Raw genomic sequence first — 20,111 nt, forward strand, 5'->3', positions numbered from 1 at the left:
GATGCCAGAATGCTGGCTTCATCCCCTCCAGCAGCCTGCCTCAGGGGCAGACAGCTCCTCCATCCAGTTCCTGTTAGGAAAGAATAGGGAGAGCTCCAAGTGACCAATTTGGGACTCGTGTCTGTGTCCAGAGCCACCTCTGGCCTAGAGGACACAGTGCCACAAGAAGCCCAGCCTGCGGGGTGAAGGTCCACCCTCTGCCTTGGCTGGGCTGGTGTCTACTGCTGGCTTACAGGTTCTGCCCGTTGCTGAGTGTCTGTTCCAATGATGCATTTCAGAACTTGGCCAGCAGTCACAGGATGGGCTGAGAGACCCGCGGTGCCTGCTTTGAGATGGACCTGAGCAATAACTCCATGAGTCCCCCCACTCCATAATCACCCACTCTGACCACCAGACCACAGTGACATCCAAGTCTCCGGGAATCGGTGTCAGTTCAGAGCCAGGGTCTGGCAATCCCCAAAAAGTCTGATCTTTCTCCTTCCTCTCGGTGTACTGTCTCCCTGGTAAATGGCCATAGCTGCCTTCAACAAAGGCTATGAGAAAAATTCACAGGATAAATGTGTGGCAGTATAACCAGGGTCCTTCCTCGAGGGCACCAGGCCTCCCTTTCATCCAGGGGGTTCTAGGTCTGTACCCTGGCTCAAATCTGGGTTATTGCAAGGACCAGGAAAAAGGGGCAGGTGCCAGGTAAATAAACACACTAGAAGCCACTTTCCATGGCAGACTCACAGCCAATAGGAACGTGTTCCGGCATGCATACAGCTGAACTAAAAAAAATAACCACAACGGCAGCGTCTCAGAGTGCCTGGCACATAGCTGCATTTATTACAAGCATTACATACATGATCTCAGTAGGTGCCTTGACTCACAGGGAGATGTTAATAATTCCTCAAAAGCGCCCTGTTTACACGAGAAGCCTGAGGTTTAGCGAGGGTAAGCAGCAGGACCACCTAGCATCTGTATGACTCAGAGGCGCTGGGCCTGGAAGCAGACCCAGTCCCCGCCCCAGGGAGCACTGACCCTCCCCAATCCCTGCCGGGCCCTGCAGCAGGGCCAGGTGAGACACTTGCAGATGGGCAACCCCACGAGCACAGGCTCTGAGTCTGTTTATCAGCACAATTCTTCGTGGGTAAGGCTGACATGTTTGAGCTGTGAGGCAGTGGACTTGAGCTTCTCAGGTGATTTCCCCAACTTGAGTGACAGACCTTCTATCTCTGTGGCTCAGCCTTTTAAAGGTTGTCCAGGCTATGCCAGCCAGCCACACACCTTGAGCTCCATCCAGACTATGTTCTCTTTGGATGAATGAGTTGGGCTCTCAGGTGGACTTGGCCCAATTAGAATCACAGCTGAGGCTTGATTGGTTCCTTACAGCCACCAGCTCTACACACGTTTTGAAAAACGAGATCTGGATTTTTATCCAAAGCTGGTGCCATTCTAATTCGACCTCTGCCGCAGCTGGTTAAGAGATGCTGAGGATCCAAGGAAGGATGAGGCTTCCTCACTTACAGAAGGAGACAGCTGTCACCATCCTCTGATGGGGCCGCCTGCACAGTCCTGTTTTAAGGAGGAAACACAAAGAATTGAAAGTGAAAGTCACATTTAAAATGGAAAAGGCTCTATGGAAAAAAACATTTAAGTCCCTGGACAAGGATGAAACTGGAGTGGGCAATATTTAACCCAGATAATTAAGACCCCTCTGCTCCTGATGTAAGATTTTATTGTATATGAGGCTCTTTAAAGAGACTCCGCTTCTTGTTTGAGTCAATGACTTGCTGACAACATCTTCCCAGATACTATGAACCTGATGTACCAGGCACCAACCACCTGAGGAAGTGTCCCCAGGAACAAACCTGGAGTAGTCGGAATAGGCTGAACAATCCCTATATCATAATGGCTTGAAGGTTTTTTCTCACCATGTGCATCCACCATGGACCAGCTGGGGAGCCCTCACCTTACCTCCTCTCTTCAGGACCTGGGCTTAGCAGCCACTATCTTGAAACTTGCCTGTCCATGCGACAGAAGGAAAGAAAGTCCTGGAGGGTCTGGAACAGTTCAGGTTGCAGCCGGGAAGTGATCTGTGCTGCTTCACCTGTGTTTCATTGGCCAGAACTAATTACATGACCGCACCCATCCAGGGGACCAGGAAGTGCAACCCTGCCACGCCTGGAGGGTGCAGAGATAGGAGGGGCTGCTGCACAGCCTTGCTGATCACAGGCATGCAGGGAGGGGGTGGCGATGAATGCCGCTGGTGTTCGGGAGGGGGGAGGGGGGCCTCAGGAAACAGGTTCGTGAGATTTTCTCAGAAACCCCTAGGTTGGCAAAGTTCCGTTTTTTCTTTAGAATAGTAAATGCTGCGAGATGTCTTGTGGTGTGGGTTGTCAATCCGCCCAAAAGGAACTTAGAACGCAGCAATGTGTGTTCCATTTTTGGGGGGCGGGGCAGATGGGGCTTTATAGGACCAGCATACTACGGAAAGCATTTTAGGAAATGCTCTGAGTTATTACCGGAAAAAGACATAGCCTGCAATGCCTGCCACACGATGACAGGAACTGCTTAGGACAGGTGATCTCCTGTGTCTTATTTAATAAAGTCTACTTGACCATTTGCAGATGAGTAAAGTGACCAAGAACACAGGGACAGTAAATGGTAGGGCTCACCCTTCTGGGTTGCTTGTGAGAACCATTAATCCTAAGACAAAGAAGTTCTGCCACTGCTCATTCTGGAGTATACCACAGCGGTGCTCACATGGGAAGGAGCTCCGTTGACAGTCGGCCCCTGCGAGCTGGAACATCTCCTATTGTGGCTCTTAATGATAGGATATTCCATTTGCAGAAAAGAAGAATAAAACCTTTGAAACCTCACATTCTTTACATGGTAGCCTACCGCTGCCAATCATGACCTCTTTGTTACCATGGTTTCAGTTGCCCTAGAGCATAATGGCTCTTTCCTCAGGTGTCCTCTTCAGGGACCTCACAACAAGTATGTTGTATATCCCTGCTGTGCCGTGCTCCTATAGTTCTTGTCAGATCATTCCAAAGGGACCCTACACAGAACTTAGTGAAAATCTAACCACATGATGCAGGAACAAACCAAGACATGCAGAAAAGTATTCTATTTTAAGTGGTCATTATTTCCATTAACAGGTGTATGGCAATAGCAAGGACAGCGATGAAAATCCCCCAGAATACGCGCTAAAGTCTCATGCCTGCCCCCGAGTCCTCATTTGGGCAGCGGCATAAGCCCCTTTGTCTGGATTGAATGACCAGCAGCAGAGGGTGGCGGGGAGAGAGGAGAGTGCTGATGTGGGGTTAGACTCTCAGGTGTTCTGATTGCACAGCGTTCTCATTAGGGAGCAAAAGGAAGTTGCGGATCCTGCACTGATTAGCCAGGGACTCAAAACTGCCTGTCCTGAGTGTCCTTCTGAGCTGAGTGGGCCTTGGCTAAAATAATAGAAGATACAGGAAAGCAACTCAACCCTATTATCCCTTGAAAATTCCGGAAAGCACAGAGTTCTTAGGAAGCACTAACCTGGTTCACCAAAGGCACACACTGCCTTCCAAAGAAAAAAGAAAGAGAAATTGCCTTAGGTCATAAACCAAAAGCCAGCCCTGCTGTGGGTCCCCAGTCCACATTCTTGGAGCCACTAGAACCCCAGGATGCAGTTTAGCAACAGGCCCTGCCTCATGAGTTGGACGGTCCCACGGCCTCTCTGAGCTCACGGTGCTGGGGACCTTAGATCCATCTCTGAGCCAGGAGGTTCTCCCTCAGGGCCAGTACAGGCCGGGAGACTAAAGTTTGGGGTAGGAGGGAGCAGAGGAAGAAGAAGGATGCAAGAGGCTCACAGGCCCTGCAGGGCACGGACTCTGACTTCATCCCATCATTTCAGCATTCAGGGAATGCTGAAGGACTGTTGCCCGCAGATGTGGCTCTGGGTAGAGCCATGAATGAATGAAGCAGGTGAAAATCTCTGCCCTCTGCCCTCGTGGGGCTCATGCTCCCCTGGGGGAGACACAACAGACATGTCAAATGTTTTGTGGCAGCAGATGGTGGTCAGTGCTAGGGGTGAAAGCAGGCTGGAGAGGTGCCCTCCAAGAAGGTCACATCTGAGCAGAGACACTGTGGGATGGGAAGAGGTGGGGTCAAAAAGAGCTGCTGGCATAGGGAACAGCAGAGCAGGTGAGGGCCGTGTGGGCACATCAGCATGCCATGGAGCGCACAGGCTGGGCAGGCAGATAAGAGCAAAGCTGATGGTAGGAAGGGCTCGTCTTCTATCCCAGACATCCACAGAAAGGTTGAGCAGAGAACGCAATCTGTCCTTATTTACATTTTAAGAGAATTTAAGACCCCCAAGTCATAATGCAGAGAATGGAACACCTAGGCGTAAGTTTTTTCTGTATGTAAATTAAGCCTCAATCACTAAGAGTTATACTTCTTGCCAGAGCTCAAGTCCACTTGTTTCCTGGATGAGCCCTGGGTAGGCACTGGGAAAAGCCAAACAGAGCTGAGCAGGTGATCAGGGAAAAGAGGCATGGCCTCCAAGACAGGCCAAAAGCAGCCTGGCTCTGTGTGGCCAGGTTCAGGAACAGGACCTGTGGCCATGGTCTGCTCTTGGCCTGCCTCTCCCGTGAATCTCTGAAACAGCAGCTGCAGCATCACCTCGGTGTTCCTTGGAAGTACACCTTCTCGGCCCCATCCTAGACCCAGACTGGGGGCACACCCCAGAAACCTGTCTTCATGAGCCTTCCAGGTGGAACTCGGGAGCCCCAACACTTGGGCATCTCCTATGGAGCTGGGGGAACAGCTTTGCCTCGATACAAAGAACACTGAGCACCTGTGAACTGTCTGCTTTTCCCTTCTGTCCACATACACACCGGTGGAAAAGGGCCGCATGGTTTGTCTCACTTTTTTGCACTCAGATTCCTTGGCCACGAAAGAAAAACAAAAATCCACAAAGCTGGTCTCAGTTCAGTTGAGGTTGAGCTCTGGTTTGGTTTCATTGCCTCCTGGAAATGGTGCTCATCTACTTTCTGGTTCCTGGATCCAATTCAAGCTGCACAAAATAACTGCGTCAGCACATAAGGTTCAAGAAGGATAGTTTTGTATTTTAAGACAAATTCCTTACTTTACCAAGGTGGTTAGGGGAAAAGGCCTCTGAGCAGGCCTGTCGACAAAGAGGAAGAGCAAGAGCAAACAGGGCATACAGCCAGGGTGGGCCACCATGCTTTCTGCTTTCAGAATGCGGTTTGCAGGCAGAAAGAGGTGGCATCAAAGATCTTGTCCCACCTTTCCTAGTGAAGAAAGACCAAGATACATTTGTAAACGTGCCAGAGAGTTTAATGGAAAAAATTAGAAAAGCGCATTATTGTACAACACCACATTAAATGATTTTTCTGTAAAGACATTGTAAAATATACACAGGGCTGCGTACTACACTCGTTACAGAAGAAAGATGCGAACCCTTATGTAAGTTACATATTCTACATGGGCTGGATGTCTACTTGGACTTGTAAACATTGGTGACTAGCTTTTTTAAATATTTCATCAGGTAAGCTGTGAAAATAGATACCTCTGATATTCATTTGATGGTTGTCTCATTCTGCTGAACTTCAGAACAGCATTCTAAGGCCATTTGTGAAGGTGCCATCTCCACAGACAGAGAAGGCCGGAGAAGATGAACAAAAGAAAACAAACAGAAGCAGTAGGCTCCTTTTGAATTTGGTTCTCTGCATGAGTTTGAACTGCTGATTTTTGCCAGATCTGATACAGCTTCCCACCAAAGGCCTTGACACCTTGACCGCAATAGGACCTGTTCAAACCCCATTCACCAAGGTAGGAAGGTGGGTCCCTGCTAAGGGTCCAGAACCAAACATTCCATCTTCCTGAATGTGAACAAACAGTCCCAAGGTCACTAAGGCCATTTCTGCTAGAACTTTCCTGACGTCCATCTCCCTCCCCAGGGAGTGCTCTGGCAGGCCTCCGGTAGCATCTTCATAAGAACCAAATCCAGGTCCCCTTACTGCACGGTCACAAAAATGCCCAGCAATGCTGGGGGCATGGAGGAGGAACACAAAAATCCGAAGACCCACAGATATCCAGTCAATGCACACGCGCACACATACCCCAGATAGATTCACGAGGCCCCTGTCCCTATAACCCACCCTCCTCGGGAGGAACCGCAGGAGTATATGCCAGTCGTTTTGATGGGTGTGAATTCGGAACTAATTCAAGTTTAATTTCTTCTATGCCTGGAGTCACAAATGACAAGTTTTCTTTTTGAAGTTTTAAAGCACAAGGATACACAGTTGGCTGAAGTCGAAAATACTGTACATCTAAGAGGGTTTATCAGCAATTTCTTGGCCTGCTGGGAATGGACTAGAAGTTTTTTCTCCTCAATTCAGTGGTTGAAATTCTACTCATCTTTGATGTCTCCATCCTGTGTCTCTGTCTAACTGCAAACCTCCTTATCAACATTTTTGGATATACCTGATATCCTCAAATCTCCCAAGTGGGGCTAATCTGTTCCCTTATTTACATTTGAATCAATGAAAACAATTTCACCTAACCCAGGGCAATGTCTATTTAGTGGAGTTTTCTGATAGAGCAGAGGGTGAACTGAGATGATCTCATAATGTCCTTTCCAGCCCCCCACCCCTCGAAAATGGCTGTCAAAATGCTATTTGTGGGCTGAACAAACAAATACATAATTAGCCTTTTTCAGGAGTGTGTTCCTCTGAGGAGCTATCAAATTATAGAGAAATCTTGTTAATTGTGGGTTCTACTTCACTGGGTTCCCACTAATTGTGTTTTTCCTTTCATCATATTTTTATTTTTCTACCCAACTTCTAAAATTCCACGTGAGAAAGTAAAACCATTGCTGAGGCTTGTTCTGGTTCCCGTTTCTGCTCCTTGGCCCTGCCTCTGGACTCCATGCGTCAAGGAAGCTGTGGTCCATTGGCATCTTAGTCCCATGAAGCCAAGGACTTGAAGCTCTAGCTGGCCATGGCGGCCCCTACTGCGGCCAGCAGGCAGCAAGCACATGCTCAGCTCACTCAGTCAACAGTGGCTGGAGAAATGGCTGAATCGACAGCCCATGTTGCACAAGGCGGCCCTGGGGAGCTGCCGGGGCCCATGGTTGGGGCAGCTGACACCTCATAGCGGCGTCATCTGGTAGATGCGGACTTTGGTTCCCTGGAACATGCCCCCTCCCACACCACTGTCCAGACATCTGGTTTACTGGGGATTGGGAGCTGTTTCATCAAAGAGACCCCATCTTATGGGAGAATCCATCAGAAGGATTAAAAGGGCTCTGTGGGTGGGGGGAGAGTCTCCAGTGAGAGGAGAGGAAGTCTATAGAACTATCTACCTGAAACAGGTGATGTCCCTGGGAGAGGATGTGGACCCTGTGTAGGAACCCAGCCCAATGCTGGAAAGACTGGGCCCTGTCTCTCCAAATTCCTCCACTAAAATGTCAGAGTCCAGTATGTGACCACACCATGTCACTTCATCCTTACCAGTCTCTGCCTGGGAAATGCATGCCTCTCATCTCATCTGGCCATTTCAGCTTTTGTAGGGGCGGGATAAGTGACTTCTCAAGGCGAAGTGGTCCTATTACAAATGAGGAGGGAGGGGAACCAGGGTTGAGTGCTTAGAAAGGCCCCCAACATCTACATCACCCAGTGCCTGGTGGCTAGAAGAGGCAAGGCCAAGAGCTCAGACTTTCAGAGGCCAAGACTCATGACTGAAGCTTACAAGGCCTCCCTCCTCTAAATCGAGCACTGCTCTCTAGATGCAAAGATGGCTCCAAGGAACTGACTCCCCCTTCTGTCTTCCCAATTGTACTCTTTAGCTGCCAGGACCAACTGTCACCACGGTGAGGGAGATGCTGGTGACAAGGACAAGCCCTGCCACCCCGCCTCCCCACCGACTCCAGATTCCCTGCCAACTTGCGAGTCCCACACAAAGCTTCAGACAAAAGCCAGGCATGCCCTGGGGCCAGATTCCTGCCCAGTATTGTGGATGGTTCCTCACGCCAGTATCTGCAGAACAAGGGTTTCCACCCCCAATCCTTCCAGGACAGTCCTGTCTTCCAGATCCTTCCTTCACAGATGGGGAAACGAAGGCTCAGATGGGGCACGTTTGCCAGATGACGTGCTTTGAGTATCACTGTGTTTCTCTGGCTCCTCAGATCTGCCTCCCAGGAGGGGCACCCAGCCTGGGTCACACCACAGTGTGGAAGGGTTCAGCAGAGGCTCTTCCACCCCCCGGCACAGAGCCCTCTGTCCTGCACAGGGGCTGCCACATTCTACACAATGTACTGCACGCTGTACCCAGCTGAGGTCCACTAGCCCACCCTTCAGGCCAGAAAACCCACTACTGCTGGTCTCAGGTCTGCCCTCTGGGGGGACACTGTTGTGGAGAAAACATGCACAAAGCTCTGAGTGATTAATAACAACCAAAAACTTTGTCTGAGCGTGGTTCTTAGCTGATGGATTTGTCCGTGGTGCTGAACAGGGCTGGGCTTTTTGAACTGGGTGAAGGAACCAACAGACTCAGCACATGCTCTTCTGGCTGACCATGATCTTCTGGTGCTTCTTCCTCTCTGATGCCTGCCCCTGTGAAATGCCCACCCCTCACCCCCGTGTATGGATTTGACCTGGAGGTGATACCTCCTCCCTCCTCCTGAGCTAGGCGGCTATCTATATCCTTTCCTTATGGCAATCTGAGGGACCTGCCCTGCCCTGTGAGCTTCAGGATAGGTGCCTGGAAGTGTGCGGTCAGGACACCTGACTTGGAGTTCCAGCTTTGACACTGTTCTGAGCCCTGTTACCCCATAAGCCGGATGAAAGTGCTCTGGCCACCCCCACCCAGCACAAAGAGTAAGTGTGCCAGTGGGAAGTAGCATCTTCACTTGCACGGTGCTGCCATACATGTAAGTTCAAGAGGCTGCCATTGAGGTTTGGGCCCCAGCTGAGCTGACCTGAGGCAAGGCTCTTTGATGGGCCAAGTGGGCTTCAGCAGGGGGTGGGGGGGACATATTCTCCCAGGAAGCAAAGAGACCCCTGGGGCAAGGACAACCCAGAGGAAGGCACAGGGCAGGGGTGGAACGGCTGCTTCGAGCCGAGCCTGAAGGTAAATGCTGGGCAGAGGCATGCCCCTCTTTGACCAGGAAGGGTGAGTTCCAGGGGCCAGGCCTGCGGGCTGCTCTGCAGATATTGATGACTCACAGATCAGTTGGCTAAGGCTTTCTTCCTTTAGAGCAGGGTACCTCATGTGGTAAGGATGGGAGGAGAGCCTACCAAGAAATTAAGCAAAGATTGCATGGGGCTGTTAGTTAATTAAGGATCCATATGTCATTAAGAATAAAGCATCTGAGAGTCAACTCCTACAGAAGGTGTCTGGGGAAAGATTTTCCGATGCAGCTGAAGTCAGCCCAGCCAGTCCTCCCCAGACTGGTGTCCTATCCATGGCAGACACTGGGGCGGGGTGGAGTGGGCCTTGGGAGCTTGGCCAGACTCTTTAGTGTGGAAGTTAGAAAACTCAGGTCCAGAGGGGTGAAATGACTTTCCCTAGGTCACACAGCAAATCAAGACCAAGTCTGAGTCTTGATTCCACCCGTGTTCCCTAGACTTCTTTCCTGTCCACCATCGACCCCCACCCCAGCCTCTGCCTCCCTCAGCCTCTGCCTCCCTCAGCCTCCACCACCCGGAGGCCTCATCTCAAAATCAAGCTCATATTTCTAAGTCCTGGTGGGGACAGTTTTGCACCCAAAGCTTCTCACCAAGAGCTGCTGCCTCTGGGGGGTCACCAGCACTCACCACGACAGTAGGCACTCCTAGATCTTCTGCTGACACCCTCAGAGGACCCTGTGCTGGGGGACAAACCCCACGGAGAGGCCTCATCTCCTACGGGTGAGAGAAGCGAGTGCCCACAAGGCCTTAGCCAGGTTCAGTCTCGGAGGTCAGAGATGTGGAGAGCCATGACCACTGTTGATCATGAAATCAGTCAGGAAACAAGTTCCTCATGCCAAGTAAGCTTAAGAACTTATGTTATACAGCCTTTTCCTTTTGTTTCATATGCTAGTCTTTGGTGAGGCTGGCAGAAGATTTCATCGGGACAAGACCCAGGATGCTTCAGTGAAAGACCAAGATCTTACCCAGAAAAATCCCCATGTGCAAATTTGAGCTAATGTCTGCCACTTGTCAAACAAAACCCCGCCCAAACAAGAGGATGCCATAGAATTCAAGTTTGGTGAGACTCCAGGATCTATTTTTGGAATTTTATGGGAGGAGGACCCAGAAGTGATGTCTAGTTGGATAGTGCCTCCCTGAAAGCCTGAGACTACGGCTATGGTTGGTTAGAGTGCGGGACTTTACCATTAACTTTATGGGCACTCAGGAGCCAGGGAAGGTTCTTGAGCAGAAGAATACCTTGAATGACTTGGATGTGGCCAGCTTGCAGAGGGCCTTGAGATTTATGGCATCCCACCTCTCCCAGGTGCGGCAGGATTCCACCAATGGTGGGATGGAATCTGTGCCCCCTGCACTGTCGCACCCTTGCACCTTGGCCCATGCCTTGCCTGTGCCTAAAATAGCACCCACTTGCTCCTTTAAAGCTCTCCTCAATGGTTTCCAAAAGCCGTTTCCTCTATGAAGCCCTGCTGAGCTCCTCAACCAGACTTGATCACTTTTTTTTCCCGAAGTTGGATTTCAAGTCCAATGCCCCAGGGGTAACTTCCTCTGGGAGACATGGGCCTTGTTTTTATGAGAAATGCAAACATGTATGAGAACACAGGCAGGGTGCTTGGCAGACAGCAGGTGACGTTAAATGCCATCACCTCACATCTGGTCTTCACAGGCACCCTTTGCAGTAGGGGCTATGTACAATCTCCAATTTAAAGGTGGGGAAACTGAAGCTCAGAGAGGCAAAACCACCACCCACCTGTGTATGGCAGAAGCTGGTCCCAGGCGTGCGAGATGCCAGGGCCTGAGCAGCATCCACACCCCCACGCTGCTCTCTGGAGGTGAGAAGAGCGTGCGCTTGCCTCTCTCAAGGCCCAGGGCTCTAGGGGTGGGCAGGTGCCAGACCAGAGAGGCTGGGGATCCTGAGTCACTCACGATGCATGTCCCCATTCCCTCGCAGCCTCTACCAGAGATGTTGCCGCAAGAAAACAGTGCAGACTGTTTGCTGATGCCGTTCCCATCACAGGGCCCAACTTCTTCAGGGTGACACATCGCAATGGTGCTCCTGGAGCCTGGCGCCATCTGTGTCACCCGCATTATGAGAGATGCCTGGTGTGGCAGCTTCCAGCCCTGTTGTATGGAGCACATGCCACCCGGCCAGGCAGGTGCTGTTGAATCGCCGACGCTATGAGGTCCAGTTTTCTTCCCGTAGATCTGGATCCATTTCCAGGGATGGAGCAGAGGCGTGCACTGAGTTACCCTGTTTCCACTTCAGCAAGTTAAGACATGCCTCAGTCACGGTGATGAGTGGCCATTTGGGCAAGAGGCCACACATCTCAGTGCCTTTATTCTCAAGATGGTCCTTCCCTCTGGGGCACTGCCCATTGCTTGCTGTTCCTGTAGCCAGGGCCACAGAAGTTTTGCTCCCTGGGTATGGTCGCTCACGACCAAAACAAGAACTGGGAGACCCCAGCAGAGGACATCGTCAAGTCCATCAGGGAGCAAAAGGGTCACGAGACAGCAAAAGGAGGTGTGAGATGCTCCGTCTCCACCTCGAAGCTGGAGAGCAACAGGGAGGCCTCCCAGGTCGAGGGACTGGCACGGAAAGGTGCAGAGGTGGGAGTCTGCATGGACAAATCTCGATCAAAACGAAAGGTTACTTAGCCACAGCAGGGAGACTGCATCACGACAGCAGCACTGAGAAGGCTACAGAACTTGTCAGAGCAAAGATCTCAAGGACAGAGGTCACAAAGTATAGCCCTTAATGGCCAGGAGGCTGCCATAGCAAGTTACATTTTTATGATGATGAATGAGTGGAAGGGCTTGGCAGTCTCTACCCCTCACTGAGGAGCTACGGGTGGGGAGGGGGGGCAGGTGCCAAAACAGCCCAACTGGCTTGCGGGGACCCTCACATCAAGCATTTCTCTGGGCTTCCTGTCTATGAGTAGCTGGACCATCCCCACGGGTGTTTAGGGGAACAAATAGTGGCATTCAACCAGCACAGCAGAGGTCCACGTGAGAAGGCAGAAATCTCGAAGCCATGTTCGGCTTTGGCAGTGAGACCCAGCATCCACGGACGCCTCTCTTGAATGTGCAGTTAGTTCCCCTAACAGAGGAAAACAACATTTAATACGACTTATTTACCCACAATGCAAGCAGTAACCACAGAGGTCCCCAGAGAGCCAAACATCAAATGCATAAATCACGGCTGCTGGCTATCAACTCAGTTGTCTTGCCAAAGTGTCTTAACCAGTGGGAAACGAACATAGCAGATCGTGGGGCATTCTACAAGACCTTGGCCAGGACTCCTCAAGAAGGCCAACATGGTGAAGACAGAAATGGTGATGGGGACGTCCCATTCGGGGGAGGTCTGGAACAACAGGACAAGCAATGTGGGACGTGATCTTGGATTGTGTTTCAGACTCAATAAGCTCTGGAGGACATTTTTGGGAAAACTGGGGTTTTACATACAGATTGTATCAGGCAATAATATTGTATGAATGCTACGTTTCTTAGGTGTGACAATGGCACCATTGGGAGAGTGCTCTTGTTCATGGCAATTTCTTCTTTGGCTGAACCACTGAAAAGCTGCAGGCATGCTAACACATTGTCCAAACATCTGAGTGAGAGTTGGGGGAGCGAGGGTGGCAAAGCACTGAGGCCGGGGGGCATCTAGGCGAGAGGTCTAGAGAAGCTCATCAGACTATTCTTCACTCTGTAATTCTGGGATTTTCAACATAGAAGGTCAGTGTCATAGGACCGTGGTAATAGGGTTTCTGTTTTCCTGAATCAGCAGCCTCTATCAGGTGTGGTCAAGGGAAAAAAAAAACCACATCAAATGGATTTATGCTCAGCGCTTTGGGGACCCTGGAATGCATTTGGCCTTGGTTTATGACAACCATGGCACACTCTGCCATTGCCTGTCCCTCTTCATCTTCTCAGATCCCCATCCCCTGCCAAACCAAGTGATTTTTGGCTTTCTTCTGGGCGGCTCAAGCTTCAAGTGTGCCCAGGGGTCAAAACACCCAGGCCAAATGCTTTTGTGGGTCAAATTGGTTTTGTGCTAAGTGCCCATAAATCTCACCCAAGCTGTCTCATTGTGTTGATGGGGAAGCCTCAGAGGCCCAGGGAGTGAAATGACTTCCAGGAGCTCAGTGAAGCAAAGCACAATGACAGGTCCCCTGCCTGTCACCCTGTCCTCACTGAGGATGCTTCCAGGGTCCGGTGCAGGCCACGACTCTGGAGGAAACCCACTTTACACCCCCAGGCAGCATGGCCTGCATGGGACAGACCCCAAGTCACACCACTTTCAGAACAAAGCCACGGCTTGCCAGAGTGCTTCACTGATGCCAGGGCCAGCACACTAATAGGATGAGGGCATGCACCTCTGCAGAGGTTTCAAAGGGTATCTTGGGGCCTGTCATTTTAAAAAGAATATTACAAAAAGAAATGGAGCCATAAGCCTCCGATTTTTTTTTCTTTTTCTTTTTTTTTTTGTGGTCATTTTCTCCTTGCTCACCTCCCTCTCCCGGCCAATGTGCACAGACAAGGGAGGCCTCTGAGAAACCCTGTTCTTCCCTCCAGCTTCCAGCTGCAAGTGATTGTCACTGAGAATCAGGACCCATCAGCTTCCAGATAGGGATGAGGCAGAGAAAAGCGACCTGCCTAGGCTTATCTGCGAGCTTCTCATACTGTCCAGATGCTCTTAATCAAGGCCCTGTGCACAGATAAGGAACAGGTGAGCTGAGATTAATCTCCATCCTTTTGATGGGTGGGGTTTTAATGAGCACCTCCCAAGGAGGCTTTTGTGGGCAGTGGTCAAGGTCCATTTGCTACCTCTCCTGGAAGGATGATGGACCCACTGGGAATCCTGGGCTGCAAATGAGCTGCTGTGGCCGTGCCTGAATGCAGGCACTCCCCTCCCAATTGGCCACACACAGTGGGAGCACACAGATGCTTCCAAGAGGGTTCACACTTAGAGCCAGGCAGCTCTCTGTGGTTAAGGGGCTGCTGTGGGGTTTCCAAGATGAAGCAGGGCAGGTGGAAAGAATAGATCTGATGCCAGCTGTAGTGATAACCAAGTATCTCAAAACCCAGAGGGGCTGGTTCATTCCTACATAAGAGTCTGACATGCTGACAGCCAACACAGCACTTTCCACCCAGGATGGGTGCAATGAAGATTATAGCAGGATGGTCTCTAGAAAGTGTGTGCCTAGGGGTTCTAGGGATCTTCAGTACCACTGTCCACCTTCCTCCTCTATTTGAGGTGGAAAGATGAAGACTGAGAGCTCTTAGTTGAAAAGAGTTCAAGTGAGAGTAATATTTTGAAATACCTACAATGCATGCTGGTTTCTAGGTACTGGCTGGTGGGCTGAGCTTCGGTGATTCTGGTAGGACGTGGCTCTTCCCGAGCTCATTCTAACAGAAGTTGAACCCTATGTCCAAACAGCCTGCTGTGAGTTCATACTCCTTGCTGAATGGGTACGGTTAACTGGGAGAAGGGAATGAAAATCACTTGGATGAAAGACATCACTAGGTGTAAGAGGGAGGAAGAGAGACGTGGGGCTGCTGAAAACTAAAATCATCCAGCAACAAGAGATCTTCTGAAGGCTATAAACAGCAACAGAAGTACCAGGAAAATGGTAAAGAAATCAGTGGGAAGATCTAGATTCTACCTCTGAGACCTTTAGATGGGTGTTCACCTTCTCTGCACCTCAATGTCATCCTCTGAAAATAAAGGCTCTTCAGTGAGATGACTTGGACAAAGCTTCCTCAAGACTTTGAGGATCTAATTCTAATGCTGATCGAATGGTAGAGCACAAAACAGAGATGCCCAACTTCTGTTTCTCCAAGAGAAGAAAAAAACCCTGAACCCTTAACTTGGCCCCTGCCCTCCACCCTGAGACCATTTCATGATGTGCCTAGATATGTCACTCCTTGGCCAGAGACCAGAGTAGGGAAGAGACGAACCATCTCAGCAAAAGATGAACATCACCAAGCAAGCAGACCAAGGTCTGCCGTCCCCTAAACACTTTGAGCATTAACAAGGATGTTTAACTCGGAAAGAGAAGACTCAGTGGTCATCCTTCAAAGGGCTGAACTGGTAGAAAAGAGAAGACATAGGGAAATTGAGGCAACTTGCAACTTATTTTGGCTCTGATACTTATAAGGTGAGGAGAAAAGACTTCATCCTATCATCCTTAATCCTATAGAAAATGTTTTCTATAGTTCCCTGGAAAGAGAAGAGCTCCTTGTCTCTTGAGGCATTCAAGCAGAAATATGGCTATTGTAGGACCAACGTGACAGACATTTTAGTGGGGGAAACCAGCTCTATGTGCAGGGTGGAGTCGGTGTCCCTTTAATTGGCTCCAAGGGCCTGCTGCATGTCCCCAGTGGGGAAACAGAGGCAGGCGCCCTCCTCTGAGGGCCAAGTAAGTTAGGACATGGTGGTGTGAAATCAGCTCCTTGGACTCTCCTGGGCTCCAGACTGAGACACCTGTCTCAGCTCTGTCAACAACCGGCTCCGTGACACTGAGCAAATCACTCACCCTCTCAGTGCCTTGGCATCACGATAGATCATCCTCCCCCACCCATTTGAAGGCACATCTTACAAAGGTTTTCATGAGAGCCCCCCGTTTATTCCAGGCACACTCTTCCGAAGCATAAAGCACTCTGCAAATGCATTAGGGCTGTTCCACCTCTGACCCCATAGAATCGACCATCTCATCCAAGAGAAAAAAAATTTGAAAAGAACTGCTATTCTCTGGACAGACTTTAGAGCCCCAAGTAGGGCATCCCATAACACAAAATCTTAAAACAAGTGAATCGATAAAGACCTTGAAGGTTGAGAACTGTCAACTTTGGCCTAGAGAATCTGAGGTTCGCAGACTCCTTCGAAGGCCCTGTGTCCTGGACGAAGGGGAAATTTCAACATGGGATGTAGCGTAAAAGTACATGCACAGCCTTTTCAGAGGAGTCTTGAATGCTCCTGTTTCAGCCCATTGGCCCAAATGCTTGGGACTGGTGGCATTCAGGTGTTGTCTCCTTTAAGAAATCCTGTAGGTCTACTCTTTCTAGGGAGCAAAGCCTCCTTTCTGGGAGATCTCGTTGGGGCCTTGAGACAGGCCGGTAACCGTGTTCCTTCCGAGAACAGCCAATGTCCATTTCCATGCAAGAGCCATGAACTTCCAGTTTACAAAAGAGGAATGGGAGGATGGATGAATGGGTGATTTTTAGAAAATGGCAGGGATGGTAATGAGGGAAATTAAAGTCCCCTCAGTGAATCTGGAGGTCAAACTGTCCTTTACTCCTGCTACTGTAAGAGTCTCCAATGTGCCATATTCTACGGCCTGAACTACCCCTCCCCCCACCACGAGGAGGATAGCAGGGCTTCCCTTTGGGCTCATACCCTATTGAGAGCAGGGAGGAATTTCTACACTACTCAGACAAAATTGTCCCCTGAGATTGGCAAGTTCCCAGTAGGCCAAGACATAGCTCCTTGCCTCTAAACTCTTCCTGAGACCAGTGTGAACTTTCCCCTATTTACAAATCAAATGCAATTATTAGAGACAATATTTCTTGAAATAGATATGTATTTTTAATGAGGAATGCCCTGTCACTTCTCATTAGGAAAAGGAACCACAGCCACATACTAATACCCATTCTCGCCCAAGCATTCCAACACGATAATTCTTACTCACGCAGGAAGGTGCTGCTCAAAATCGTCAATAAGAGGGAAATAAAATAGGTACTCTGTGGTCCCAACAATTTTCCTGTGTCCCCTGACAATTCCAGTTGCACGGTAAATTGTTGGAACTGGAGGTGACAAAACCAAAGATGTCTCTTACAAATTACTATGATGGGCTTTTGATGATTCCACTTCTGGTTTTCTTGTGGATAGCGCATACCAGTTTAACAAGTGCATGCTTTTTAAAAATGTTTGAACTGGCAAGCTAAAATGATCCAGGTCTTCCTGCCCACCCGCCCCCTAAAAAACATTAATATAATTGAGAACCTAGCATTTAGAAAGTAGAACCATGACACATCAGGGGTAAAGACTGCTTATGAAACATGCTTGATTTGGCAAGAGACGATAAATCAAAACCCTTGGGGGTTTTTTTTCCTTGTTTTGTTTGGAAGCAGCCAAAAGCAGGCTATGATGTGTGATGGGAAAGAAAAAGGAATACCTAATACTTCCCGTGTTGTCACAACACACGTGCACACAGAAGCACACACACGACACACGCACACACAGCCACTCAGTCCTTAGGAAAAGAGAAAGGAGTTAGGTCAGAGACACCACTAAGGTGGGCGATTGAAGGCTCTGAGCATGGTGTGCAGCTTTGGGGTGGGTTTCCTCTCAGTTCTGTCTCCGTGGTCTTGGTCTCACCTCTGTCCCGGGAAAACCACTGCAGAGATGGGGCGGGTGGGGTGAGAAATGTAAGGCATAGTCTGCTGGGAAGGAAGGAGGAGATCCATGCTTCATGCTCAGATGCGAGTTTCAGAGGAGGATGGGCCTGTATTTCCCTTTGGCCTGCTCTGTCTGGCTGGAAAGGTGGGGGCAAATGAGACCCAGAGACCAAGAAAAGAGGAAGGAGAGAAAGTAATAATGATGACAATAATAATAAAGAATAATAAATAAATAAGAAAAGACGAGTTGGACCAATGGAAATTAACATCAACTATGACAAATGACTTTTCTGTTCCATTTCCCTCCCCACACCTAAACAGACTTCCGGCGTCTCATCAGCCTCTGGTGGTCGGTAAAGCTGTGTAACCCAGGAGAGATGGAGCTAATAGGAGATGGGAAGAGGCTGTTTTTTAATGTGCTTGGTGAGATCTCCTCGATCTTGTAAGAGATGGAGTGGAAGTAGTGGGGGGCAAGCTTGGCGCTGAAGGAGTTCTGCGGAGCCGCCGAGCGGCCGCCATAGTCCTGCGAGCGGTAGCAGGTGCAGGAGCACACAGACTGCAGGTCCCCGACGTCCGCCTTGTACCTGGGCCGGCTGGGCCGCGGCTCCTCGGGGATGTGAATGACCATGCTGTTTCGGTTTCCTGCCAGGGACGCCCTCTCCTCAGCATCCCGCCGCTCATCCTCAGTGTTCATGGTCAAGAACCTGAGGACGACCAGGTTGAGGAAGGCCCCGATGACCGTCAGCCCCACCAGGATATACATAAAGCTAAAGGCCACGTAGAGCGGCTTCTTCTGCAGGGCGCCCTTGGTCTGCAGGGCCACGTAGTCCCCGAACCCAATGGTAGTCAACGTGATGAAGCAATAGTAGTAGGCGTGGAAGAAGCTCCACTCCTCACACTGGGAGAAGGCGGCCGCCCCAATGCACAGCGTCCCCATGCAGGAGAAGAAGCCCACAGTCACCATGTTCTCCATGGACACGTCGGTGTTGCGCATGCCACAGCACTTCTTGATACGCTTCAGCAGGTAACGCACGAAGGTGTTCATGCGCTCGCCCAGGCTCTGGAACATGACCAGCGTCAGCGGGATGCCCAGCACGGCGTAGAACATGCAGAAGGCCTTGCCTGCGTCGGTGCCAGGTGCGGCGTGCCCATAACCTGCAGGGAAAGGATGAGAAGAACAGGGAGTTAGTGAGGAGGGGTCTGCAGGTTGCGGGGAGGGGGGTAGACTTGAGGGAGTGCAATTGTAGGGGACCTGCTGCATTTCAATTGGGATGGAATCAGGGGATTTCCTCTGCGGGGTAGAGGAGAACCTGTTTCTAGGAGAACCCGTTTCTTAGAAGTCACATGAGGATGGGGGATGGCAGTGGGGTAGGAGCATCTCAGTAGCGACGGGATTTGGGATGTGCTATAACCTGGGATGGAAGGGAAGAGAAAAACAAGAACCAACATCACTTGTGATACACCACTAAGAGGGGACTGAGGGTCATTCCAATGCCATCTTACAGTGACATACAGGCTTTAAAAAGAAAAAAGCAGATTCACTACTAAGAGAACTCCCAAAACACCAAGCCTCAGAGACAAACCTCTCCGTCCACTATGGATTGACAGGAAGAATGATACCTGCCATGTGCCAGACACAGTGCTGAATCCTCTTACACACATCACCCCATTCTAGCCTCTAAACAACCATAATGATTCCAACCCCACTGACAAGAAACCTAAGTTACTTAATAGCAGGGTAGCTTGATGTCTTCAGAGTTGGGATTTCAGCCCAGAGCTTTCAGCTGCCAAGAGTGAGGCTCAAAAGCAGAGACTCTGAATCAAAAGAGGCAATTGTGGAGTGAGATGTAAATGCCACGAAGGCATTTTTTTTTAATGTTTTGTTCACTGCTGTATTCCCCCATACCTAGAAAGTAAAATATTTCTTTAATAAAAAGGAATGAAAAAATTTGTATTACTATATGAACGGAGCCTTGACAGAAATGAGGAAACAGTCCGTAAAGACCTTATGTGTGTAAGTACTTTTGAAACTCCTGATGCAACTTCACAGCACACCACTTTGTCACGTGGTTGATGCAGGGAACCCAAGTCAAGCCTTTATTTCCTCACTCTCAAAATGATGGCGATGCTGTTGAATAGGTGAAGTCAGTTATAGGGTCACCCAGCTGGTCAGGGACAGTGTCAGAGCCAGGATGGGATCTTCCTCACTATGGCAGAAGGAACAAGAGACTCGGTAGGTTCAAACTGGGGGGTTAATATGGCCCAGAAAAAAACCTGGATCATGGACAATGTTTGGACTGAAATTTTCAAGGCTGTACCTGGTCTTCTGACATCTAAAATCCTGCCCCAGCAAGATAGACTTCCCTGACGTGACCATGTCACATGTTCATGGTCACTGAGTCAGCTTGCTGCTTTACCTTCCATCCCATCAACTTTTTCCAACCCATGTTTCTTCATCTGTGACATGGGATAATTGTTCTCAGGTGGTGGCATTATATGGATCAGCTGGGATCAGACAGCTCC

The 20,111-nt window shown here is 49.8% G+C and overlaps 1 protein-coding gene across 3 annotated transcripts in view; it reads right to left on the minus strand.

Moving 5' to 3' along the window:
- Window positions 1-802: 802 nt before the first annotated feature.
- The window catches only part of KCNK9 (potassium two pore domain channel subfamily K member 9), a 110,510-nt gene continuing 91,201 nt past the window's right edge, over window positions 803-20,111 (minus strand). Inside the window, exons 2-4 of one of the 3 annotated variants that reach the window (XR_012514194.1) lie at window positions 18,173-18,743; window positions 10,939-12,285; window positions 803-1,554 (exon numbers count right to left, since the gene is read on the minus strand). Coding sequence is in view for 2 of the 3 variants with exons in the window: in XM_010336008.3 (XP_010334310.2) it covers window positions 17,902-18,743 (842 nt within the window). In the remaining variant the exon portion in view is untranslated. Of the gene's footprint in view, window positions 12,286-16,753; window positions 18,744-20,111 lie in introns of those variants that run through there. The other 2 variants (XM_074387186.1, XM_010336008.3) reach the window with 2 other exon arrangements.

The sequence above is a fragment of the Saimiri boliviensis genome, chromosome 15, assembly GCF_048565385.1.
Source record: "Saimiri boliviensis isolate mSaiBol1 chromosome 15, mSaiBol1.pri, whole genome shotgun sequence".
Taxonomy (NCBI): Eukaryota; Metazoa; Chordata; class Mammalia; order Primates; family Cebidae; genus Saimiri; species Saimiri boliviensis.